This window comes from Lepidochelys kempii, chromosome 4 (genome assembly GCF_965140265.1).
Source record: "Lepidochelys kempii isolate rLepKem1 chromosome 4, rLepKem1.hap2, whole genome shotgun sequence".
NCBI lineage: Eukaryota > Metazoa > Chordata > Testudines > Cheloniidae > Lepidochelys > Lepidochelys kempii.
The window spans coordinates 95,839,914-95,861,382 of NC_133259.1; the positions used below are offsets into that span (position 1 = coordinate 95,839,914).

Genomic DNA, 21,469 nt, shown 5'->3' on the forward strand with positions numbered 1-21,469 from the left:
CTTTTGTTTAAGAGGAAATCAAATACTGAATAAAGTCACCATCTCTAGATCAATGATCTTCCCTAACCAGAAATCTTTGCAACTGTTCCTTTCACTTTTGTTCTCTGTGCAAATTTTCCAAAAGGAGAGAATATTTTGCTCCTCAGCATAGACAAGATCAGAGTAGATTTAGCAGCAGCACAGATATTGGACTGTTAAATTATCATAGCCTGTTCCCCTCCAGCTGCAAGTTCTCCCCCATCTGATCATAGGAGTTGGCAGTTCTGCAGCAGAATTTCTTGATGAATTCTGCACTCTTTGAAAGTGTGTATTAAAAAAAAAAAAAGATTATTAGAGTCACTATTTCTCAAGGAAAACAGCTCAAGAAAATGGTCATGAATAAAACATTTTAATACATTTGGGTTTGAAAACTTTTCCAATTTATGAAAACAATCACAGTATATATTTTATTTAAGCTATGCCATTATTACTTTGCTCATGCAAATTACTAGGAGTTCATAACTATGCATTAAAACATGCAAAATATAGTTACCTATAAGGTCCTCAGGATATAATAGTTTCCTTCTTCCAATAAAGGAAGCATTGTTTCCAGAGTCATTATTTTGAATTTTTCTTAGTTATAAAGTAGTTTAGGTATGTGATATCCAAGGTAAGTTTTATCTGCCCTTGCTTTCTTAGGATTAGGAAGCACCTTAAACTTGTGTAAAACACTTTTCTTTTGGCTGGTGTAATGGGTTCCATAATATTTTAGGGAAAGAATTATCAGAGCGAGTTTGTTTTTTCCGACACTTAGGTCTCCTTTTGAGGATTTGCCACAATACTGCTTTATAGCAATGAACACTGCTACGGCTGTACGTGTCCAAGGTGATTCAAAAGACTGCTGGGTTTCAAAGTCCCTCTTTTTCCCACTTTGGAGACAAGAAGTGGCAGGACTTCATAGCCCTTCAAATCCCAAAGGAACAAAAACAATCTAAAGTCTTGAGACCCATGTTGGTTTTTGGTCCATTGGTTTTTGACATTGAACCTATGGCTACTGATGTAGAATAGTTGTATAAGGGCTCCCTTTCACCAGGGACATTTTTACAATAGGAAAATGTATTATGTTCTAACATGTCTTAATTAATATGTTGTAAAATACTCAGACAAGGATGGCTGTGTTAAAGTCATCTACGTTAGGGTTGGCCATGATTAGCTAACAATTTCAATCACTATGGGCCCTGTCTAAACTGAATCCTAAGTACTACTGTACATTTTGCTACTTAACACGTTTTCTAATACTATATGTACGGCCGCTGTCAAGAGGCTCTTGGAGAGTGCCTAGATAATCAAGGGCGGAAATATGGTATCATTTTCATTTGCCTCTGGCAAAGTAGCATCCCCTACCTTTTCTCCTAGGGCAAGTTTTGTTATTTGCATTTATATACAAAATAAAAATAATCACTGTAATTATTTACATTTCTGTATTGTGATTTACCCCTTCAACTCACAAGTGGGTACAGAAATCTTTTTAACCATTATAGTAGCTGGAAAGGATAGTTTGTGTTTGTCATAAATATAAAGGGAAGGGTAAACCCCTTTGAAATCCCTCCTGGCCAGGGGAAAGCTCCTCTCACCTGTAAAGGGTTAAGAAGCTAAAGGTAACCTCGCTGGCACCTGACCAAAATGACCAATGAGGAGACAAGATACTTTCAAAAGCTGGGAGGAGGGAGAGAAACAAAGGGTCTGTGTCTGTCTGTATGCTGGTTTCTGCCAGGGATAGACCAGGAATGGAGCCTTAGACTTTTAGTAAGTAATCTAGCTAGGTATGTGTTAGATTATGATTTCTTTAAATGGCTGAGAAAAGAATTGTGCTGAATAGAATAACTATTTCTGTCTGTGTATCTTTTTTGTAACTTAAGGTTTTGCCTAGAGGGGTTCTCTATGGTTTTGAATCTAATTACCCTGTAAGATATCTACCATCCTGATTTTACAGGGGGGATTTCTTTATTTCTATTTACTTCTATTTTTTATTAAAAGTCTTCTTGTAAAAAACTGAATGCTTTTTCATTGTTCTCAGATCCAAGGGTTTGGGTCTGTGGTCACCTATGCAAATTGGTGAGGCTTTTTATCCAACATTTCCCAGGAAAGGGGGGGTGCAAGTGTTGGGAGGATTGTTCATTGTTCTTAAGATCCAAGGGTCTGGGTCTGTAGTCACCTAGGCAAATTGGTGAGGCTTTTTACCAAACCTTGTCCAGGAAGTGGGGTGCAGGGTTTTGGGAAGTATTTTGGGGGGAAAGACGCGTCCAAACAGCTCTTCCCCAGTAACCAGTATTAGTTTGGTGGTGGTAGCGGCCAGCCCAAGGACAACGGGGGGGAATATTTTGTACCTTGGGGAAGTTTTGACCTAAGCTGCTAAAGATAAGCTTAGGAGGTTTTTTCATGCAGGTCCCCACATCTGTACCCTAGAGTTCAGAGTGGGGGAGGAACCTTGACAGTGTTCTAAACAACCATTTGAAATACTGAGACTCCTTCGAAAAAGAGCTCCAAAATCCAGGAGAGCTGACTAAGTCTGGCATCATCCTTAGAGTTTCATGACATTTTTCTATGGAGAGTCTCAGATAAGAGTTTAAAACACAGGTCCTCTCACCTATGTATGGACATTAAAGATACCATGACACTTATAAGTGGAAACTTGCCCCAACATCCTTGGCCAAAATTTCTCCTTCCACACTTCTGTGCAGCAGGGTATGTATATGATTATTCCTACTCTCAATTCCAATGCAGTGAACTAGAGTGGTGCCAAAAGTGTTTTGGTCTGTGAAGGGCTTTGCAATCCTTTTGTATGCTTTCGGTGTATGTAAACAAAGTAAAATACTACATGTGAAATAAACAAAGTTAGTGCAACTTCTGAGCACTGCCTGCAGCAATATCTAAAGCCCACATTAGTGTCTAGATAGCAAGAAAAAACCGATTTTAAGAGTCTGCATGCATATCTGGAAACTGGGCATTTTTTTCCAAAGACAGCAGGGTTTGAACCTGTGTAACTTGGATGACTTTACACACTGATAGCAACTCTCATTTTTAAAAAATAATTGTGATGTTAAGCTATTTTTTCTTTGCTGTTTGATCTTCTAGTTACTCTCTGACAAGTTTATGCCTAAGTTCCCTGGTCTCAAACCTGATTCAGTTTAGCCTAGTTTTCTCCCTGCTCCTGTTGGTAGTGAGAAAACAATACAGTACTCCTATACCACCAGTCCAGTACCACATCATTTCCATTCCAGTAATACTCTACTCCCCACTCTGCCAGAATGCTGATCTGAGAGTCAGTGTGCAATCAGATCAGCAATCTGGGAGCAATGCACTTTGCACTTCCACATTACCAAAAGGAAGGGCAGGTGGCAGAAAAATATTAAACATTGCCATGATGCAAGGGAAATTGAGAGGTCATGGTTTAGGATAGAAGCATGATTCTGAGGGGTAAAAATCCTAGCTAAAATATTGCCAACATTTGGTTTAAGTGTGAATAACAAATTGTACAATTTTTTGCCAACTTTTTGGATTACTAAAAAGACAAATCTACTAAATCACATACAGTATTTGACACTTTTCCTGGTCTCACCTCTAAACTGGTGTTAGACAACCCATACATACAACATACAATACACAACTTTGGGATTAAACTAAGGACAACTCTTGTCAGCTTATCTACCCCTTTTCATAGGACACTATATAGAATAAGGTAGAATACAATATTAGAATGTTTAGTAAGGATTGTAATAGATTTGCTAGAGTAAAAGTAAGGGTACGTTTGACACCATGCTCTGAAGCTGATTTACAACACACAAAATCAAAAAATGGTTTAATTCACAACTACTACATTTTAACTAATTTACTGTATGTGTTCAAATCTCACCTATGGAGAGGACAGAATTTAGACTGTTTTCCTTGGACTCATCCTATCAGGGAGCAGGAGTCGGAGTGTCTCACTATGTCCTTGAGACAGGAAAAGGAAATCAGCGCTCTAAGCCTACAGGAGTCTTATGAGCTTTGGGGATCTCAGGACACCTGCAGAAGCCTGGTTGCTTCCGAGCCTCATGGAAGCAGACCAGACAACTGGGTCCTATATTTTGAAATGGACATCTTGGAAGATAAAATCAACTTGGCTTCCTAGATAAGAAGCAAGTTCATTAAACATGACTGCCACATAAATTGGAATACTTACTTATAGAGAACAGATAGTTATATTATTTATGATTTGGGAGAGAAAAAAGACAGCAGAATCCAGCTTTACTTAAATTACTCATCATTTAGATTTAAGAAATAATCTTCAAAGGTCCATACAATAGACATCTATGGTAAATACTCAGCCAACACAACTGACCAAAGTTAAAAATGGAAAAATGTAGCTAATGCCTTTCTATGTTTTTTAGTATTCCTCAGACAGGACTATTTATTCCTTACCTATAAGGCTGTGCTTTACTTCCTTCCACTCCAGATTCCAGTGCTTTGTTCAATACTGCGTCATTTTCTTCTGGATAAACTGAACAAGTGCAGTAGACAATGGCTTGCACTTTATTAACTATAAACATGCAACAAAACATTTTTCTAGTTTACCATTTTTGGAATAAGGAAAGCAATTTAAAATTCAAAAATATACGATTTTTTAAAACATACTTCTGTTTCAATTGTTATGAAAATCATTGGAAAGTTATCAAATGAATAGTGAATATGCAGAAATATTCAGTGAATGATCAGATCATAGAAGATATTAAATCATCCTTTCCATCTCTCTCCCCCCGCCACCCCAAGGCAAGTTAGTATATTTCTAGTAATCTGTCCAATGTATTTTAAATTTTCAAAGCAACGGAGTTGCCAGCACATTTTCCAGCTATACCACATTCTAATACATTGCATTTCCAGGAAGTTTTTATTGTTATTGAGATTACATTTTTCCTTTTCAAAGTCATCCTTTTACATATAGTAATACCCACGTGTGCCAACCTAAATAATTTCTCTCCAGTGCTTTTTTATTTAAATATATTTTAAATATTTGCAGACTTAGGCACAAATCCAGGCCTGTGTGTGAGCTGTGCTCATGCTACTAAGAACAGAGGGGTGAGGGGAAAATGGGATAGATCAAAGAGGGAATTACAGTAGAACCTCAGAGTTACGAACACTTTGGGAACGGAGGTTGCTCATAGCTCTGAAATGTTTGTAACTCTGAACAAAACATTATGGTTGCTCTTTCAAAAATTTACAACTGAACATTCACTTATTACAGCTTTGAAACTTTACTATGCAGAAGAAAAATGCTACTTTTAACCATCTTAATTTAAATAAAACAAGCACAGAAACAGTTTCCTTATCTTGTCAATTATTTTTAAAAACTTTCCCTTTTTTTAGTAGTTTACATTTAACACAGCACTGTACTGTACAGAATTTGCTTGGGGGGGGAGGGGGAGGGCGACTCTGCTGTCTGATTGGTTCCGAATGAGGTTTGTGGTTGACCAGACAGTTGGTAACTCTGGTGATCGTAACTCTGAGGTTCTACTGTAATCCACTTCCCAATCCTGGGGCCATGACTAAGCCTCCAGGCAAGTTCCCAACATAATGACTGTAGCCTCAAAGCTGTTATACTATGGGCTTGCTATCATCAGCCCCTAAAGGCTAGTCTGGGGAACACTAGAACATAGGGATCCCCTGTTCATGCCTCCTGCCACGGGGACAGGAGGGGATGGAAGTGCAGGTAGTGCTAGAATGACCCTATGCCACTTTAAGAAATCCCTGGCTGTCTAGGGGAATCTTTGTCAACGGTCACCTTTCTGCTGCCAGATTGGCACAAAGCAGCTGGAGCAGGTACCAAGATTTGGGCCTTAGTTCTTCCTTAGCCACCACATTGGCCAAACTGTACATGTTTAGTCCTTCTAAGTTGTTCCACGTGAATCTGTCTCTCCACATTCTTTGTTTTTCTTCTCTGAACCTCCAATTCATGTTTCTGGGCATTATAGGTCCCATGAATTGAAGTCTCTTCCAGGTGCTGTTACACCAGAGCAACAAACAGAGACAGACATGCAATGTCTAGGCACTTATACCACAAAAACCATGGCTGCTGTATCACACTTCAAGTGCATTTTTAATGTGTGATTAATTATTACGGTTTATTATTTGTACTACCATGGCACCTATCAGCCCTATGCCCAGGCTACATTTACAGTTTAGGCGGACATAGATACAGTGCTCAAGGGTGTGAAAAAAAGCTACACTCCAGAGCACCATTGCTATGCTGACCTAACCCCGGTGTAAACACAGTTAGATCAATGAAAGAATAATTCCATCAACTTAGCTACCATCACATGGGGAGATGGTGTTCCTACAGCAACAGAAAAACTCCTTCCATCCCCACAGGCTGCATCTAACACTATAGGGTTATGCTGGCATAGTCACAGCCCTGCAGCTATAGTCCCTGTAGCATAGGTCCTAGTCATGGGCACGGCCCCATTGTGCTACGCACTGTATGAATGAAGAACAAAAAAATGGTCCCTGCCCTGAAGTTCATCCCTAGGGCTCTTCTGCTTCACGAGACTTTTCCTCCAACTAAATAATGTTTTGGGTATTTTTCTTTAGTTTGAATATTTCCATATCCTTCAGGTCTACAGTGCCCTCATTACTCTGTGCATGCAGTAATGGCCTGATCCTGCAAACACTTCTATGTGTGTAACTTTCCTCACATGACTAGTCTCATTGTACTTAAAAGTTATTTCCATGCCTACATGTCTACAGGATTGCCACACTACTGTGGGGAAGCAATAAACTGCTACATACAACATATGCTTCTGTTTACCAACTTCTGAGCCTTTTTTTAGTTACTCTTGATTCTTTGTCCCAGATCCTCAAAGGCATTTGAGGCACCTAAGTCACACTGATTTCAATGGGAGTTAGATGCCTAAATATTTCTCAAGATCTGGGGATTCGTCATTTTTATTTACTACTTTAGTTATTGCAAGTAACTTTTCAAAAGCATTTAAGTCCCACTGAAAGTCATAGGGAATTAAGTGCCTTTGAAAATTTTATCCTATAATTATATATCACTTTACTACTGCAGCTGGTAACAGGAAAAGAATCCTAACCTTACTGGCTGCTTTACCGGCTTTTACGTTCTTCTCTAACTTCGGCGCATGAAACAGGTAAGGAGGAAGGACTTAGTACCACTTATATAAATGTTGAGAGAAGGAAACTGAGGTAATAAATTTACTCACAGTAGACTATATGAGGTGGACATTACTTTGAGGACGTGGTACACATTTACTGTTGAAGATTTAAAGTAAGAAATGCCTATTTTTTTTTTTTTATACACTGCATCAAATTATGGTCATGTTTTCACAAACTTGAGAGAAAACAGACTTACATCGCATTGCGTGCATTAACTCCTGAAGCTGCCTCTCAGCAAGAATATGGAGTTTATTTTCAGCTACAGATCCTTGAGAAAGGTCTCTCAGCAATCCTGCATCTGAATGTAAAGTTATTAAAACAATAGTCAAATTCATTTTTACATTTAAAACTCATGTTCATATTTTAAAATCCATTTGTTTTCACTGAAAATTCTCTATTAACAGACATGATTACTGTTGATGTAGTGAAAACAGATCACACGAACTGCAAAGTGCAAGGGTGCCTATATGATTACTTTTTCCCTCCTAATTATTCAGTTTATATTTAAAATGTTACTATGTTATTTCTCAGTATTTAAAGAAGATTTTGTACAGTAAATCCACTTAAATCACTTAAACATTTAGTCCATAAGGGGATATAGTCAACTGAAAATGAAATGCTTGACAATATCTTAAATCTTGAAACAAGTGTTTTATTTGTGACATATTTCTTTTGTGAAATAGACAACATACAGTGAACACTCAATTAGGTTTATGAAGTTGAGCATTATTCTATTTAATTAACTTGAAACTATTCTTAGAGATTTCTAACTGGTCTCCGAATCCTGTAGTATCATCAAGAGCATTACCACAATGCTTGTTTCCTTCTTGGACATCTTGAATTTTCAAATGCAAATCAGAACTAAGCAAAAAATCTTTTCATTTGTTTGGCTTCTCTGGTTAAATGTCTCTCTCATTATACATTGAGTCCTGCAAAACACCGAGCACACCCTTAACTCCCACTGAAGAGGGATCTTGAGCCACAAAGATTGGCCCTGAACCAAAAAGTCTGAAAAAATAATGAAAGTCTTTAGTCACAGTTAAGTAACACCACATTTTGTTTTGTCACAAATGTAGTGACATATTGTGACATACACATTGTGAAAAGTAAAAAATTGAAAATAAATTGAAAAAAATCCAAACCCACAGACAAAAATTAGGATATATTTAAATCTGAAAGTGCTCCCTGTCTGAGGCAATAACCTCAGCTAAGTAAATTCAAGGTTGAAGGTTTCATGTCCCACAAAATGGTTATTATTGAGCTAACAGAAACAGAAAGAACTCTATTATACTGAAATGTGTCTACATCCCCTCTAGGCTTCTTTTCTATTCCTCCTCATCCCATAAGCAAGTTTTAACCCTCACTTCTGCTAGGAGATATTTAATTTCAAACTGCATTAATTTTGACTCCTTAGTTCCCTGACCCCTTTCAAAAAGTATTAGTAATTCACCAAGCTAGTAATTCCCCACTGAATGGGGAATATGAAGAACTCTCCCACTGGAAGGAAGAACAGGAGGAGAAAGGACCTCGCTGGTTGCGAAGTGCAGATGAGAAAAGAGTTTGAAAAATGCCAACAACTTCATCTGTCAGCAGCACTTCACACATTATACTAAGTTTTCTAGCCTTTATTTTTGTCACAGTCTAAATGTTAAAAGTTAGGTACTTCGTGTGATCTGTCAGAGTAAGGTCCAGATTTAAATATTAGCTGATTCCATCTGATGAGTAATATGAAGTACTTCAAAGAACCCAGATTCTGTTTAAACACAGTATTGTTCAATTAGGTTTTCCTATATTTCTCATTGCTTTTTTTTTTTTTTTTTTAATTAGGATGGGCATGTAAAGAGTTTCCTGTTTCATTTAAGATTTTTCCCCCCCCTTCTGCTAGTTTGTACTAGGAAAAAAAAATTTTCAGTGAATAGTAAATTTGCCAACAAATGCATTCTTCAGGACACAAACTATTTGCAAATTCAAGTCAAATTTGGCAACTAGTTTCTGCCAAAAATTTTTTCGAAAGTATCAGAACAGTTTGTTTTGACATTTTTGAATTAAACCTTTTGACATTTCATTTAGAAAATGTTGTTATGAATTGACATTCCAAACGTTCAACCTAAACAAAGTTTACGTTTTGAGTTTCAGTGAGGGGGGGAAATCAGTTTCAGTGTGTTTTGGTTTGGCCCTTGAACCAAAAAATCAATTATTCATTCAGCCCTTCTGCTGATCTCAAAAGTTGTAAACCTCCTTTTAACAATTGTTTTTAAGCTAGCCAATTTTGATATAATAAACAAAGATGAATTCTCCACTTGATGTCATAAGTGCAATACCAGTTGGACTCTTAAGAAAATAAGTTTCTTTTTCATGTCCATGTCCTGAAGAAACAGGGATAAGATTTTGTCAAAGCACAGTCACAGTAAAAAATAGGTAATTTCCTTCTATGGTCCTAGAATCATAGAAATGTAGGGCTGGAAGGGACCTTGAGAAGTCATCTAGTCCAGCCCACTGAGTTGTGGCAGGACCAAGTAAACCTAGACCATCTCTGACAGGTGTTTGTCCAACTTGTTTTTAAAAACTTCCAATGATGGGGACCCAACAATCTCTCTTGAAAGCCTATTCCAGAGCTTAACTACCTTATAGTTAGAAAGGTTTTCCTAATATCTAACCTAAATCTCCCTTGCTGTAGATTAAGCCCATTACTTCTTGTCCTATCTTTAGTGGATGTCAACCTTGTGGACACTGCTGCTGCATATTCACCCTTCATTAATTTGTTTTGATCTAGTCTTCTTTGAAACAAGATTAGAACAAAGCAAACAACCTGTTAATCAGTGCTCAAATTATATGAGGGATTGAGGGGACGGGGCTGCCCTTCCACTCTGACTCCCCTCCACCACACAGACCCCTCTTCCCAGTGCAGAGCTCCTAGAAAAGGCAAGACTGAGTCTCTGCCCCCTTTATCCCCCAGGTTCCCTGCAGTGACAGCTCTCGTTCTCTGCCTTCTTTCCCCCTTGCAGGTTCCTGGGTCCTCTACTTCCCAGTCCCTTCTGCCCCCAACTTGCCTGATCCTCAACCCTTCTCTTTCACCAGCTTCCCCAATCTGCCTCTCCCTTCTCTCTCCCCAGCCTATTGCTGGAGAAGGAATGGTCAGGATGGGACACAATAGACTTAAACTAATTTCTGCCAAGCAACTGGGCACTGCCCTTCACTTTCTGATTGGCTGAAGACCCTTCTCTACAGTGGGAGGTCAGAGCCTAGGATGTGCCAGTGAAGTGCTAAGCCTGGGCAGCAGGTCCCAGTACCAGGAGAGAGTGTAAGGAATCAGGGGAGCTAAGGAAACAGGGCAGAGAATGGGAGCTGCCACCATAGGGGATGGGGGGGGGGGGCAAAGACAGCCTTGCCCCTTCTAGGAGCTCCGCACTGGGGAGAGGGAGGTCTGTGGGGGTGGGGGGAGTTAGAGTGGAAGTTGGAAACACAAGGCTAGGGGAGGCAGATGGGGTTTTAGATGCAGAAGTGGAGCTAGGGGTGGTTGGGTCGGTGCAGAAGTCTGGGGGAGGGGCAGGGAGGCAGGGGCAAGGGCAAAACGCAGACAGGAGTGTAGGGGTGATGGGGAGAAGGAGGAGGCTGCTTATCAAAGCCAACTAATGAACTGTTCATGTGGACCCTGCTGCCCTGCATCAACAGGGTCCTTTCAAAGAGGACTAGATCAAAGCAAACTAGCAAACTGGGTTCATATAAATGTCAAAATTCACAGTTCTGTGACAGTTGCGACCACAGTAAAAGATTCATATCCCTATTATTAAGGAAATGAGGGGAAAGAGTATATTATTGACCCCGAAGTGAAAACTGTTGATCACATGCTGTGTATATATTATTGTAAAACAACAAGACTAATACTGAAACAAAATCAGGATATTAAAAGTAATTATATTTCTATAATTAGGGATAAACTTTGACCAACATAAAAACATCTTAAATATATGGTTTAGGAAAACAACATACCTCTATGGAGTAGCTGTTCTACCTAATTTATCAAAGTACTAAATATACCAGGAGACATTTTAGAGGTATTTATTTGGCCAGTATGATGCGCAGCCAAGATAACACAGCTGTTGGAAACTGACTCTTTGCAATTCATGACTAATCTTGCACTCTAATTATTCAAAATTAAGATAGTCTGAAATTCCACTATTCAAAAATTTCACAATTCCTAATTTTCAGATTTGACCCCCTACCACTTCCAGTAATCAGCATTCATCTGTCTTTGTGATTTTAATTGAGTAACTGTCCCATTGTATTTATATGGTATTTTGCAATTATACATGTAGGAGTATTCAAAGTATCATTCAAAGGATCTATATTTTTGTTAGCTGAAATTAAAGAGAGAATTTGAATAATACTATTATTCATATCATTGTAGCACCTGTAGCCTCCAGTGAAGAAATAAGACACTTGTCTAAGGCATTGCACAAAGAACAACAAAATTGTCCCTGCCACACTAACAAGTTAAACTTAAAGAAAATGAAAACACAATTGGTTAATTATACTGTAGTATCAAAATTACCTTCATGTTCATTTAGAATAAATTCTATTGGATTACTAACACCCAATCCCGAGCACCGAGGTAGCAGCAAAATAACTTTAGCCTTTTGCAGTCTTTGATCTGTTGGTTTAATATCAGTAAAATCCTCATGTAGTAGCTCAATGTCTGAGAAACAATGAAACACTGAGAGCTTAATATGAAAGCAATCCAGTAAAATTTTAATCTAATAAAGCAAAAATCACATTGGCATTATGCTAATTTTACCTAAAACAGTTTGTGTCTACCATTAAAATATGAATGCTTATAATTAAAATGCAGTTACTTATCAGTTACTAGACTTTTCATATTCTATTATCTCTACAAGGGCCTGGATGGGTGCCCTGTAGGGAACAGTGTCATATAATTTAAGGCCACAATGAACCACCAGCTTATCTAGTCTGACTGCCTTCCTACTACAGGCCACAAATACTACCCAGCACTCACACACTGAACCCAGCAACTCAAATTAGACCAAGGATTTACAGGTTTCAGGAGACTAAAGTATTATGTTTAACTTTAGGCAGAGAATAGGACGGACTGAGAGACACCAATGCCCGAGGCCCCTGCAATGGCAGGGACTTGATTAAGTGAGGTATACCCAGATGATCCTGGCAAGCAACCCAGGATGCAGAGGAAGGGGAAAACACCCTAAGGTCACCACCAATATGACGTGGGGGAAAATTCCATCCTAACCCTATATATGGCCATCAGTGAGATCTTGAGCACGTTAGCAAGAACCAGCCAGCCAAGCAACTGAGAGAGAGAATGCCTGGTACCATCTCAGGGCACCAGCCCTCCTCATTCAGTGTCCCATCTCTAGCTGTTGCCATCTCTAATGTTTCAGAGGAAGGAAAGAAACAAAAAAACACCTACACAGCATACATTGGGAGTGTGTGTGGGGGGGGTTAATGTCCCTTCCTGATTCCTTGAGGTGAGCAGCTGAAAGCCCTGAAGTGTGAGATTTAGGAACACCAAACAAGACCCTCAGGACTGCTGGGTCCTGCTGCCCACAAGGAACCCCATCATATAATCGCACTCATAATTTGTCCAGCTCTCTCTCAAAACTAGTTTAGTTGTTTGCTCCCACAACTCCTATTGGGAAGCTGTTCTAATTTCCAGCCTGAAGCTGTTCATGGCTAGTTTATAGCCGTTTGTTCTTGTGCCAACACTGTCCTTTAGCTTAAATAGTTCTTCACCCCCCACAATGTATATTTATAGAGAGTAATCATATCCCCTCTCAGCCTTTGCTTTGCTAGGCTAAACAAGCCAACAGGCAAAGGAGAAAGAGAAAAGAGGCACTTATGGCACCTGGGAGTGTGAGGAGGGAGGGGCCAACTATCACCTGAAACAGAGTACAGATGGACAGAGAGAAGAGGAGAAGGAAAGGAGTTGGAAGAAGGGACAGAAGGATATAGATGGGGAGACAGGTAGGGAGAGAGAATGGAGCAGAGGACACAATCAGGACAAGGGGAAGGGGAAAAGGCAAAAGAAAGAATAGAAATTCTCTCCTCATGTGGCCTGCTTTCAGCATTATTTCAGTTGCATTTTGTGTTTCTCTGTACAGGCCAAGTATAATCTCTGAAGAGTTGACTAAGAATTGGGAATCTCATGCATGCTTGTACTTTAAAAAAAATTGAACTGTAAAATATTTGATGTCCTTCATTTCAAGGTGTGTTGTTCCTCACTGCCCCTCCTTCAGAGTCCATTTGTTGAGAGGTATACCTTAGCAGGAGACTCTGCCTTGCAAGACAGCTGTATGGGGGGTTTAGGTTAAGTCCCAACAGGGCTTTTTAGAGACATAGCTAAGATTGACTCTCTGAGCAGAGCATATCAGGTGCAGCTGAACTCAGAAGAAGCAGCAGATTGCAAAGACACCAACTACAGGCAGTATATCACACTGCAGCAAAGTTTTCAAGTGATCTAGGGGCAATGTTACTGGACTCCAAATGGAACGTCCTAGCCCTCTTATCCCTCAAAAAGAATCCTGTGAAATGAGGCTTTGAGGGTACAAACTGGGAATTTTCTGTACAAGTCTCTCTCTCTCTCCCCTACCACACAAAAAAGACTCACTACTTATTTGATAAATTGGTGGGGAGTGGGATTTACTAGACTTGTCACTTAATTTCAGTTGCAGCAACAGAATTTTTCATAGGATTATGACAGAGCATGGGAACCTCTAATTGACTTAATTCCTTAAAAACAAACAAAAAAACGATACAAATATGTATCTAACTCTGCCCTGATGGTGCATGAATGAGAATACTGACAGACATTTTTAAATACCTGAAGGACTTTTTCTAAATATATATTGTACCAGAAACATTTTAAAAACATTTTTGCTCAACTGAAGAGTAAGCTTTAAAATGTGGCAGAATTACCTGGGATCTGGAAATAACTGTATTATTAAATAAATGCTTAACACATACTTCCACATTCCATGCGTGTGAACAGCTCCTTCAGTTCAACTTCCTTTGCCTGCGATTTTACGCCACATACAAAAACTTTGGATGTGCTCTGATTTGACAACACTGACATGTGGGCAGCAGTCAGCCGTGAACCCATATGAGCTACTATGATGTCATCATCCATGTTTAATAAGGCCCTCACAGAATGTACAGCGAGGCTGCGAGACTTATCCTGAAAGATAATACATGATGCCAGTTAAATAATTAAATATGGCTAATTAATAATTGGTAGATTTAGGTTGTTGAATTTTAGCTTCAGATTAATTTGGTTACTCCAAGTACTGTACTCTTTCCAACTAGACAGGTGTGTTCAGTTCCTCTTACCAATGAGTGGGGAAAGAAAAAAAAAATCTTTATTTTGAAGTCTGTATGGCTTAGACTTAAAGATGAAAATACAAACCTCACTGATTCTAAATTTTAAAAAATGATACATTATCATTCCAACGCCAACACACACAAAACGGTTGAGCTGTCAGTGGGCACAGAAGAACGGGAGAAACAGATAGGTATGTCGGTCATCCCTTGCAAGGGGGAACTCAACCATTTCAAATGCCTGAAATCAGCCTCGTCCAATTTGAGGTTGGGGCATACCTCTTTTACTGTGGAAAAGGACCTGTTTTATTCATATGTCATGGAGGCAAATGGAACCTTGTTTTCTGAGGACTCTAGGAAATAGTACTGTTCACCCAATATGCCTTTTTTAGCAATGACCTGAGATGACATTAGAATCCTCTTTTAAACTTGATTATCAGTGCAACGTCCACTAAGCTTCCCCTTTCAGAGGTGAATCCTCACACCACTACAGTATACTGATGGCCTAGTATAAAGGTAGAACGAAGACAAGTGGAGAACATGTTACAAGTCTTGTGCTGAATTTGACTGTGACAAACAATTTTAAATAAACCTACACAGTAGCTTTGCAGGAGGTGAAGAAGAGTTTCATTGCCTCCATTATAGCATCTGCAAAGTTCTAATGAGCAGATCTGTTCTGGATGTTGAACAACTTCGTTAATCTGCATCATATCAATAACAGAGATGAGTTTTTCCCAGGAGGAGTTATTTTGCTGATAAAATCATTTAGATTAGGATCATGCTACTGGATACTTTTGTCGGAAGACCATGTGTCAGGAGACTCAGACTATTACTATAGTTGAACATCAGTATCTCATTTAGACAGGGCAGTCTTATTCTGTAGCTGTCTTATTTAATATGTATATGGGGCCTTTATGAGTGTTATAAATATGGGGCCAAGATTTTCAAAAGTGACTAGTGAGCAGACCCTTTCAAGGTTCTCAAGCTGTGCATTCAAAGTCACTCATCACTTTTGAAAATCTTGACTATAGGTCATGTTGTCTTCAGTACTAAGGCCTTAGGTGCTGTGGAGAGCCAAGGAAAAGGTCCCCCACATGCATGTGATCATGTGGACTTTTATAAAGTGCGTATTGCTATTTCAAACAAAAAGGCTGATTTAGTGCCGGAACAGGATAGCAGCAGAGCTGTTGTATTGGGGCCTTACATCACCTATGTACTGTTGTAGGGATCTCTGCACCAGCTTTGAATAGGCTGGCATGGAGGTGATGCTGAGGGCAAGCCAGAGGAAAAGCCACTGGAGTTTCTGAAGCTTCAGTGGTTAGGAACCCCTATGCATGCACGATGGAGGGGGACTGGCCACTATCTTAGCCTAGGGATGTAACTGCAGCAGAGATGTCAAAAACATTAAGATGCCATTATTTACCAACTAGAGAATTTTTTTTCAAAAGTGCCTAAGTGACATAGGAGCTTAAATCCCTTTTTCAAAGACAAAAGGTTCTTTCTCATTTAGAAATGGGACTCTTATACTTTTGAAAATTTTACCCAAGTCTCTATTAAAAAAAAGTTTTATAATAAAGATCTCAACTCAGACGTCATACTGATTGCATTGGAGCTATCACTTTGAGTCACATTTGCAGTTGAGAATGTTAATGCTTCCTAGGCTCTTCACTATAAAAAAAATTATCTGTAGTGTAATGCTTCTGTCAGGTGGAATAGGAAGCAAAAAGGGCCAGGTTCAATATCTAGGATTTCCTCTTAATACAAAACAGAACCGGCTCGAGTCCTCACCCAGTAATTTGGGGAAAACTTACGACCAGCCCAGAAACTTCTAAGAGACAATACTTCCCCATTCACAAACACTGAGTATGTGTATAACAAAAGAACTTTTATTAAAAGGGAAAGGGATCCAAGCATTAGTTTGGGACAGCACCACAAAAACATTCAGAAGCATGCAGACATAAGCAAAAACCAACCCCACTGTGTGTGTTGGGCAGTGTTCTTTGCCGGTTTCCCACCTTGCAGTGGGAAAATATGACAAAAGAAATGTCTCTTTAACACACCACTGCTTTCTCCCTCTGCTGCACCCCATTCACAGCTGGCTGTCCTTTGTTAGTGATGACTCAGAGCTCGTTGAGGTGTTCAGAAAGGAAGGAGGGAGCAATGTCTCTGTGGCCATTTGGTGCCTCTGCAACTGGCTGTTTGCCAGAGCATCCACTGCTTTTCTCTGCTGCTGATCCTGTACACCTGCTGCTTTTCTTTGCTGTGCTGGTTGCATGCTGTCACTATTGGACACTCAATGCCACTTCTGCGATGCCATGTTCTGAGGTTCCACGAATTAACACAGGTCTTTAGTGATTTCACTGGGTAGCAGGAAACCTCATTGCCAGTACAGCCCTTGCATCGTCTTTCCTTTCATCACTGTCCCTACCCCCTAGACCTTCTCAGGGATTCAGCTCTAGTAATCATTGAACAGAAACAATGACTCTCAATTGAGTCTCATTAGCTCTCTCTTTAAACACTAGAGGGGGGTGGTCAAATGGTGTCTAGGACTTTTTGGGCAGAGTACACACCAGCAAGTAGGACCACCTGTTCCTACCCCCATCTTCCACTGAGATTTGGCATTCCTACCCCCTGCTTGGTGAGTAAGGTTTAGTTTAGGGTGACCTCCTCAATCAGGACAAGCTAATTACAGTTCTGCTGCCCTTTACTTACACAATAAGAGTAACATTTAATTTCCTCTGCACTCATTACTGAAATGATCTGTAACCCAACACCAGACAAAAGTGATCATTTTGGCAAAGCAGCTCCATCATGCTGCGTACCTAGGCAGAGTAGGTATGACTATACAAACTGTCTGTTCCTGAAGTCTTTTCCCCCAAGCTCAGCACCAGATGTCAGGGGAGAGCTCATTCAGACCCTGCTTACACTAGGAAGTTTGCAGGAAGTGCTAGTGCCTGGTTATTTATTTAGTCATAAAAAAAATTAAAACCATGCAATGTATGATCAGACTATAATGTACAGCATCATCTTAGTTTGCAGATCAGATTATGAGACCCACTTCAGACTTATTTAGCTCACCTGTAAAATGAGTTTATAACTTGTGAAAAGTTCCAAATTAAGTATTTCTTCTTTGAGAGAGGCAGGAAAAACCAGTACATCATGGCAGTGTTTGTCCAGACAGTAAGTATAACCTTCAAAATCTGACACAGATTCAACTTTTGTGAATCCCTCTTTTTTCAATTCTTTGTAAATGTCTTCAAGGCTGTTAACAGATAACATGCATAACTCATAGTAATCCTGACCACTGAACATACAATGTTAATAACTAAAAATTAATTTGGAAAAATCTGGATTTTTGCCATAAAAAATATCATACAAACAGAACTCAGAGGTAGGATTTGACATTTCATACCAAATTTACTGCTGGTGTAAACAGTTGCAGTTCAACTGACTACAGTGGACTCACATTCATTTACACCACCAGTGAATTTGTTGCTTAGTCTCTGAATCACCCTCTTGCGGAAAGATAATGCACGAATGAACATTAGGCAATTTGTAATTCATAATATCCAGGGTATAGTCATGCAGTTAAGTGTCGTGCACAAAAATCTCGCATTTGTTTTAATCTACTATTGTTTATATAGTGCCATAAATTTACACTGTACATCGTAAAGAGAGGGCCCAACATGGCAATCTTTAGTCAGGTCAACTAACATGTATTCTGCCCAAGTACAAGTTGCAGAATCATGTTCAGAGTAAGACACATTCTCTGCCCTGAAGCTGTCAGTCTAAAATAGACAAGACAGAACATCTGAGTTAAGGAGGGTTATGAAGAAATTACTGGTAAGGAAAAAAAGATGTGACAATAATGTCAAGTTATCCATCCTATCAGTTCTTTTAGTACTGAAATAAATACTAAAACTTATATTATTTACTGATATATATATAAAGAAGCATTTAAAGGAACACTGTCAACTAGAAAAATTTAAAAAAAAATCAATTAAAAGTAGTTCTAGGTACTATACGTCCCTCCCAAAGCCCTTTACCAATTTTTGCAGTTTTAAAATACCATTTCTGGTTTTAATATTTTTTCCTCCACTTCGTTGCTATGTTCAAGACACACAAAAATAAATTAGGGAAACTGACTATACAAAGGAAACAGTGCGGATGACTATATGCAAAAGATACATCTGTACAGCAGCTGGGAGAGTGCTTCTGAGCACATGCAGACAGACATGCTAGCTCTGCTCAAGATAGCATGCTAAAAACAGCAGTGTAGTCAGGGTAGCACAGGCAGCAGCTTGGGCTAGCTGCCTGAGTAAAAACCCACGCAGAACCCCTGAGTACATATTCAGGCACCTACCCTGACTATATATTCATTTTTAGTGCAATAGCTGTAGCGGAGCTAGCATGTCTGACTACCCACACTGGAACATGGCATTCCAGCACAGTGCAGATACACTCAAGGTGTTGTCAAATGCATCGAATAAGTAAATTGGAAAAAAAACAATAGAAAAGCTGTTATTTTTCCTCTAGCATCTTGTCAGTTACAAGTAACACTTAAGATTACTGTATCACAGTAGGTTAAAAAATGGCAGATGGAAGTGTGATGTTTAGGTCAATTGGGTCCTGTTAAGTAAACGTTGATTAGAAGAAATCCATGCCTTATAATAATGTACTATGCAAATTTTTAAAACAAATTCACAGAAGGGCAGTATACAATTTAATATGTATATTTCTATAATGAACATATGGAATGTTAATTTTACAGATCTTACCTGCTTTTTAATGTATTTATCCAAGCATACAAAGGTAAAGCAGAAGCCCTTTGTTCCTGTTTCCGTAGAGTTTCTGGTAGAATATATTCAATTGAAAGAGCATCATGTTTGATTCGACATCTTGCTAAAGCAGCAGCCAGTTTGGTCTTAAAACTACAAGTATAAAATGATAGCTTTATCCAGATTAGAAGATTTTAGCTCATTATGACGATGTAACATTTATACTGCAGTAATGCCCAGAGGCCACAATCATGAGAGTGGTGCCATTTTGCTAGACACTATACAAAAATATAGTATGAAACAGTCCCTGCCCCAAGGAGATTGCAGTCTTAGCCAACATGCATAGCTGAGACTATATTACTTAAGCATACAACTGTCTCAAATTGGGCCATGTCTCACCCTGACCTCCTGAATTTCAGCTTCTATTTTAAAAAAGAAAGGAAGTGCGTAGCTGTTATGGGTAAGAAGAAAACCTTGAAAACATGATGCACTTGTAACCAAAGGCAATGAAATCTGAATTTCCAAGGAGTCTGAAACAATAGTTTTTAAGAAGTGTTAACTGCCTCATTCATAAATGGTGTGTTAAGTCTAATGCCCAATGCTTGATCAAAGCACACAAAAAAGTCGAGGGACTAACATATTGTGAGTGATATCATTTTGCTGTCACAAGTGGTCTTTTTGTCTCTAAAGTACTTAGAATATGTTTCAACTGGAGCTGGAAGGTATAATTTCCAGTTCAAGGAGACATATCCACCCAAGCTCTGACTATGTACCCAGGGTCTTGGACAGGATTGTACTCGCGGCAGCTAGCCCATCCAGCTGCTTGTGCCGGTGCAGCTACACTTCTAATTTCAATAGTGAGACCATATTCTCCCACGAATCCAGTGACTTTACTAAGTAAATATACTGCAGAGGGAATGACTTTGGCATTACTTTAAATATGAGACTTATCAGATTCTTTGTTCGATGTCTTATGAAAGTACCTCTAAAATAACCTAGAGGAAGTATGGTAGAGCAGAGTGCAAGGCTGTTAGGTGTTTTACAGAGATTCCTTAGTTCTTTACCATGCCATGCTCATCTTTCTAAATCTCTTTATTGAATGCTGGAGTAACGTTTTTTCATATTGACTTGGTCTTGGGTTTTCTGGATTTTTCCATCAGATAAGCAACAGAAATAAGGCACTACATTTTTACTTCCAAAGTATTCCATCAGCAGTTTTGACTAAATACAAGCTTAATCTTAACTTTAGGAATCCAGAAGTTTCTCTTTGAAACCAAATCATCTTTAAAGACACCCACGATGGCTTGAGATGAAAACAAAGGTTTACAATATTTGCAATTTTAAAAATCTATTATAGGTTATAAGTCTATATTTTTGCCCACTTAGAAAATTCCTTATAATATATACCTGTATAGATAACGTTCTATATCTCGGACTTCTGGTATTGATTCCTCTTCCTCAGAAATCTGTCGGGCTTGAAACTTTCGATCTTGGAGGTCATACAACATCACAACAATTAAACTGGTCAATTCATCTGGCTGCAATAGGAAAATAACCATGTAAAGAAATGGAAACAAAACAGGTCTCAATCATGCAAAGAGATCCACTTCCAACCCCTTATACTCACAGAAGATCTATGTCTTCAGTAGGACTACACGTAAGAGTCCACGTAGGTGGTTCCTTTAGGGAGATCGCTATGTATTATGGAGACTTATTTTGAATGAAAAACAGGAAGAGACATGATTTTAAGTACCTAACTTCTCATCAATAAGACAGACTTTTATTAACTATTTTTATTGAAACACCCAAACTTTTAGTTCGCCATGATGAAGAAAAAACTGGTTACATTTCTTTCCTTTAGAGGTTTTTAAAATTATAACTTTTCCGTCACCCTCCAACTATATTTTTCTCTTTTGCAGCAAATTGCAGATATATTAGAATGGCGTTCCTCTTCATCCGGCTGGGAACAGAAAAGTTACAGTAGACAGCTGTATGTGTTAAACTGTTGGCAAAAGTGATTTTCCTGTTCATAAAGATCATTTCAGAAGTAGAATTTGACCGTTGTACAGTCAGTAATATTCAAGGTAAGAGAAGCACATAATACCTCCTTAATAGCTTTTCATTTTATTGCATAACATTCAAAATGTAAGTTTTTT

At 38.9% G+C, this 21,469-nt stretch overlaps 1 protein-coding gene across 9 annotated transcripts in view; it reads right to left on the reverse strand.

Moving 5' to 3' along the window:
- The window catches only part of NSUN7 (NOP2/Sun RNA methyltransferase family member 7), a 75,926-nt gene that overhangs the window by 8,281 nt on the left and 46,176 nt on the right, over nt 1–21,469 (reverse strand). For 5 of the 9 annotated variants that reach the window (XM_073342200.1, XM_073342199.1, XM_073342201.1 and 2 more), the window contains 7 exons: nt 20,721–20,851; nt 19,314–19,466; nt 17,614–17,797; nt 14,185–14,395; nt 11,741–11,884; nt 7,385–7,486; nt 4,441–4,558 (listed from right to left, as the gene is read on the reverse strand). In XM_073342200.1, the coding sequence (XP_073198301.1) occupies nt 4,441–4,558; nt 7,385–7,486; nt 11,741–11,884; nt 14,185–14,395; nt 17,614–17,797; nt 19,314–19,466; nt 20,721–20,851 (1,043 nt within the window). Of the gene's footprint in view, nt 1–3,892; nt 3,973–4,440; nt 4,559–7,384; nt 7,487–11,740; nt 11,885–14,184; nt 14,396–17,613; nt 17,798–19,313; nt 19,467–20,720; nt 20,852–20,940; nt 21,024–21,469 lie in introns of all 9 variants that reach the window. The other 4 variants (XM_073342205.1, XM_073342203.1, XR_012158685.1 and 1 more) reach the window with 3 other exon arrangements.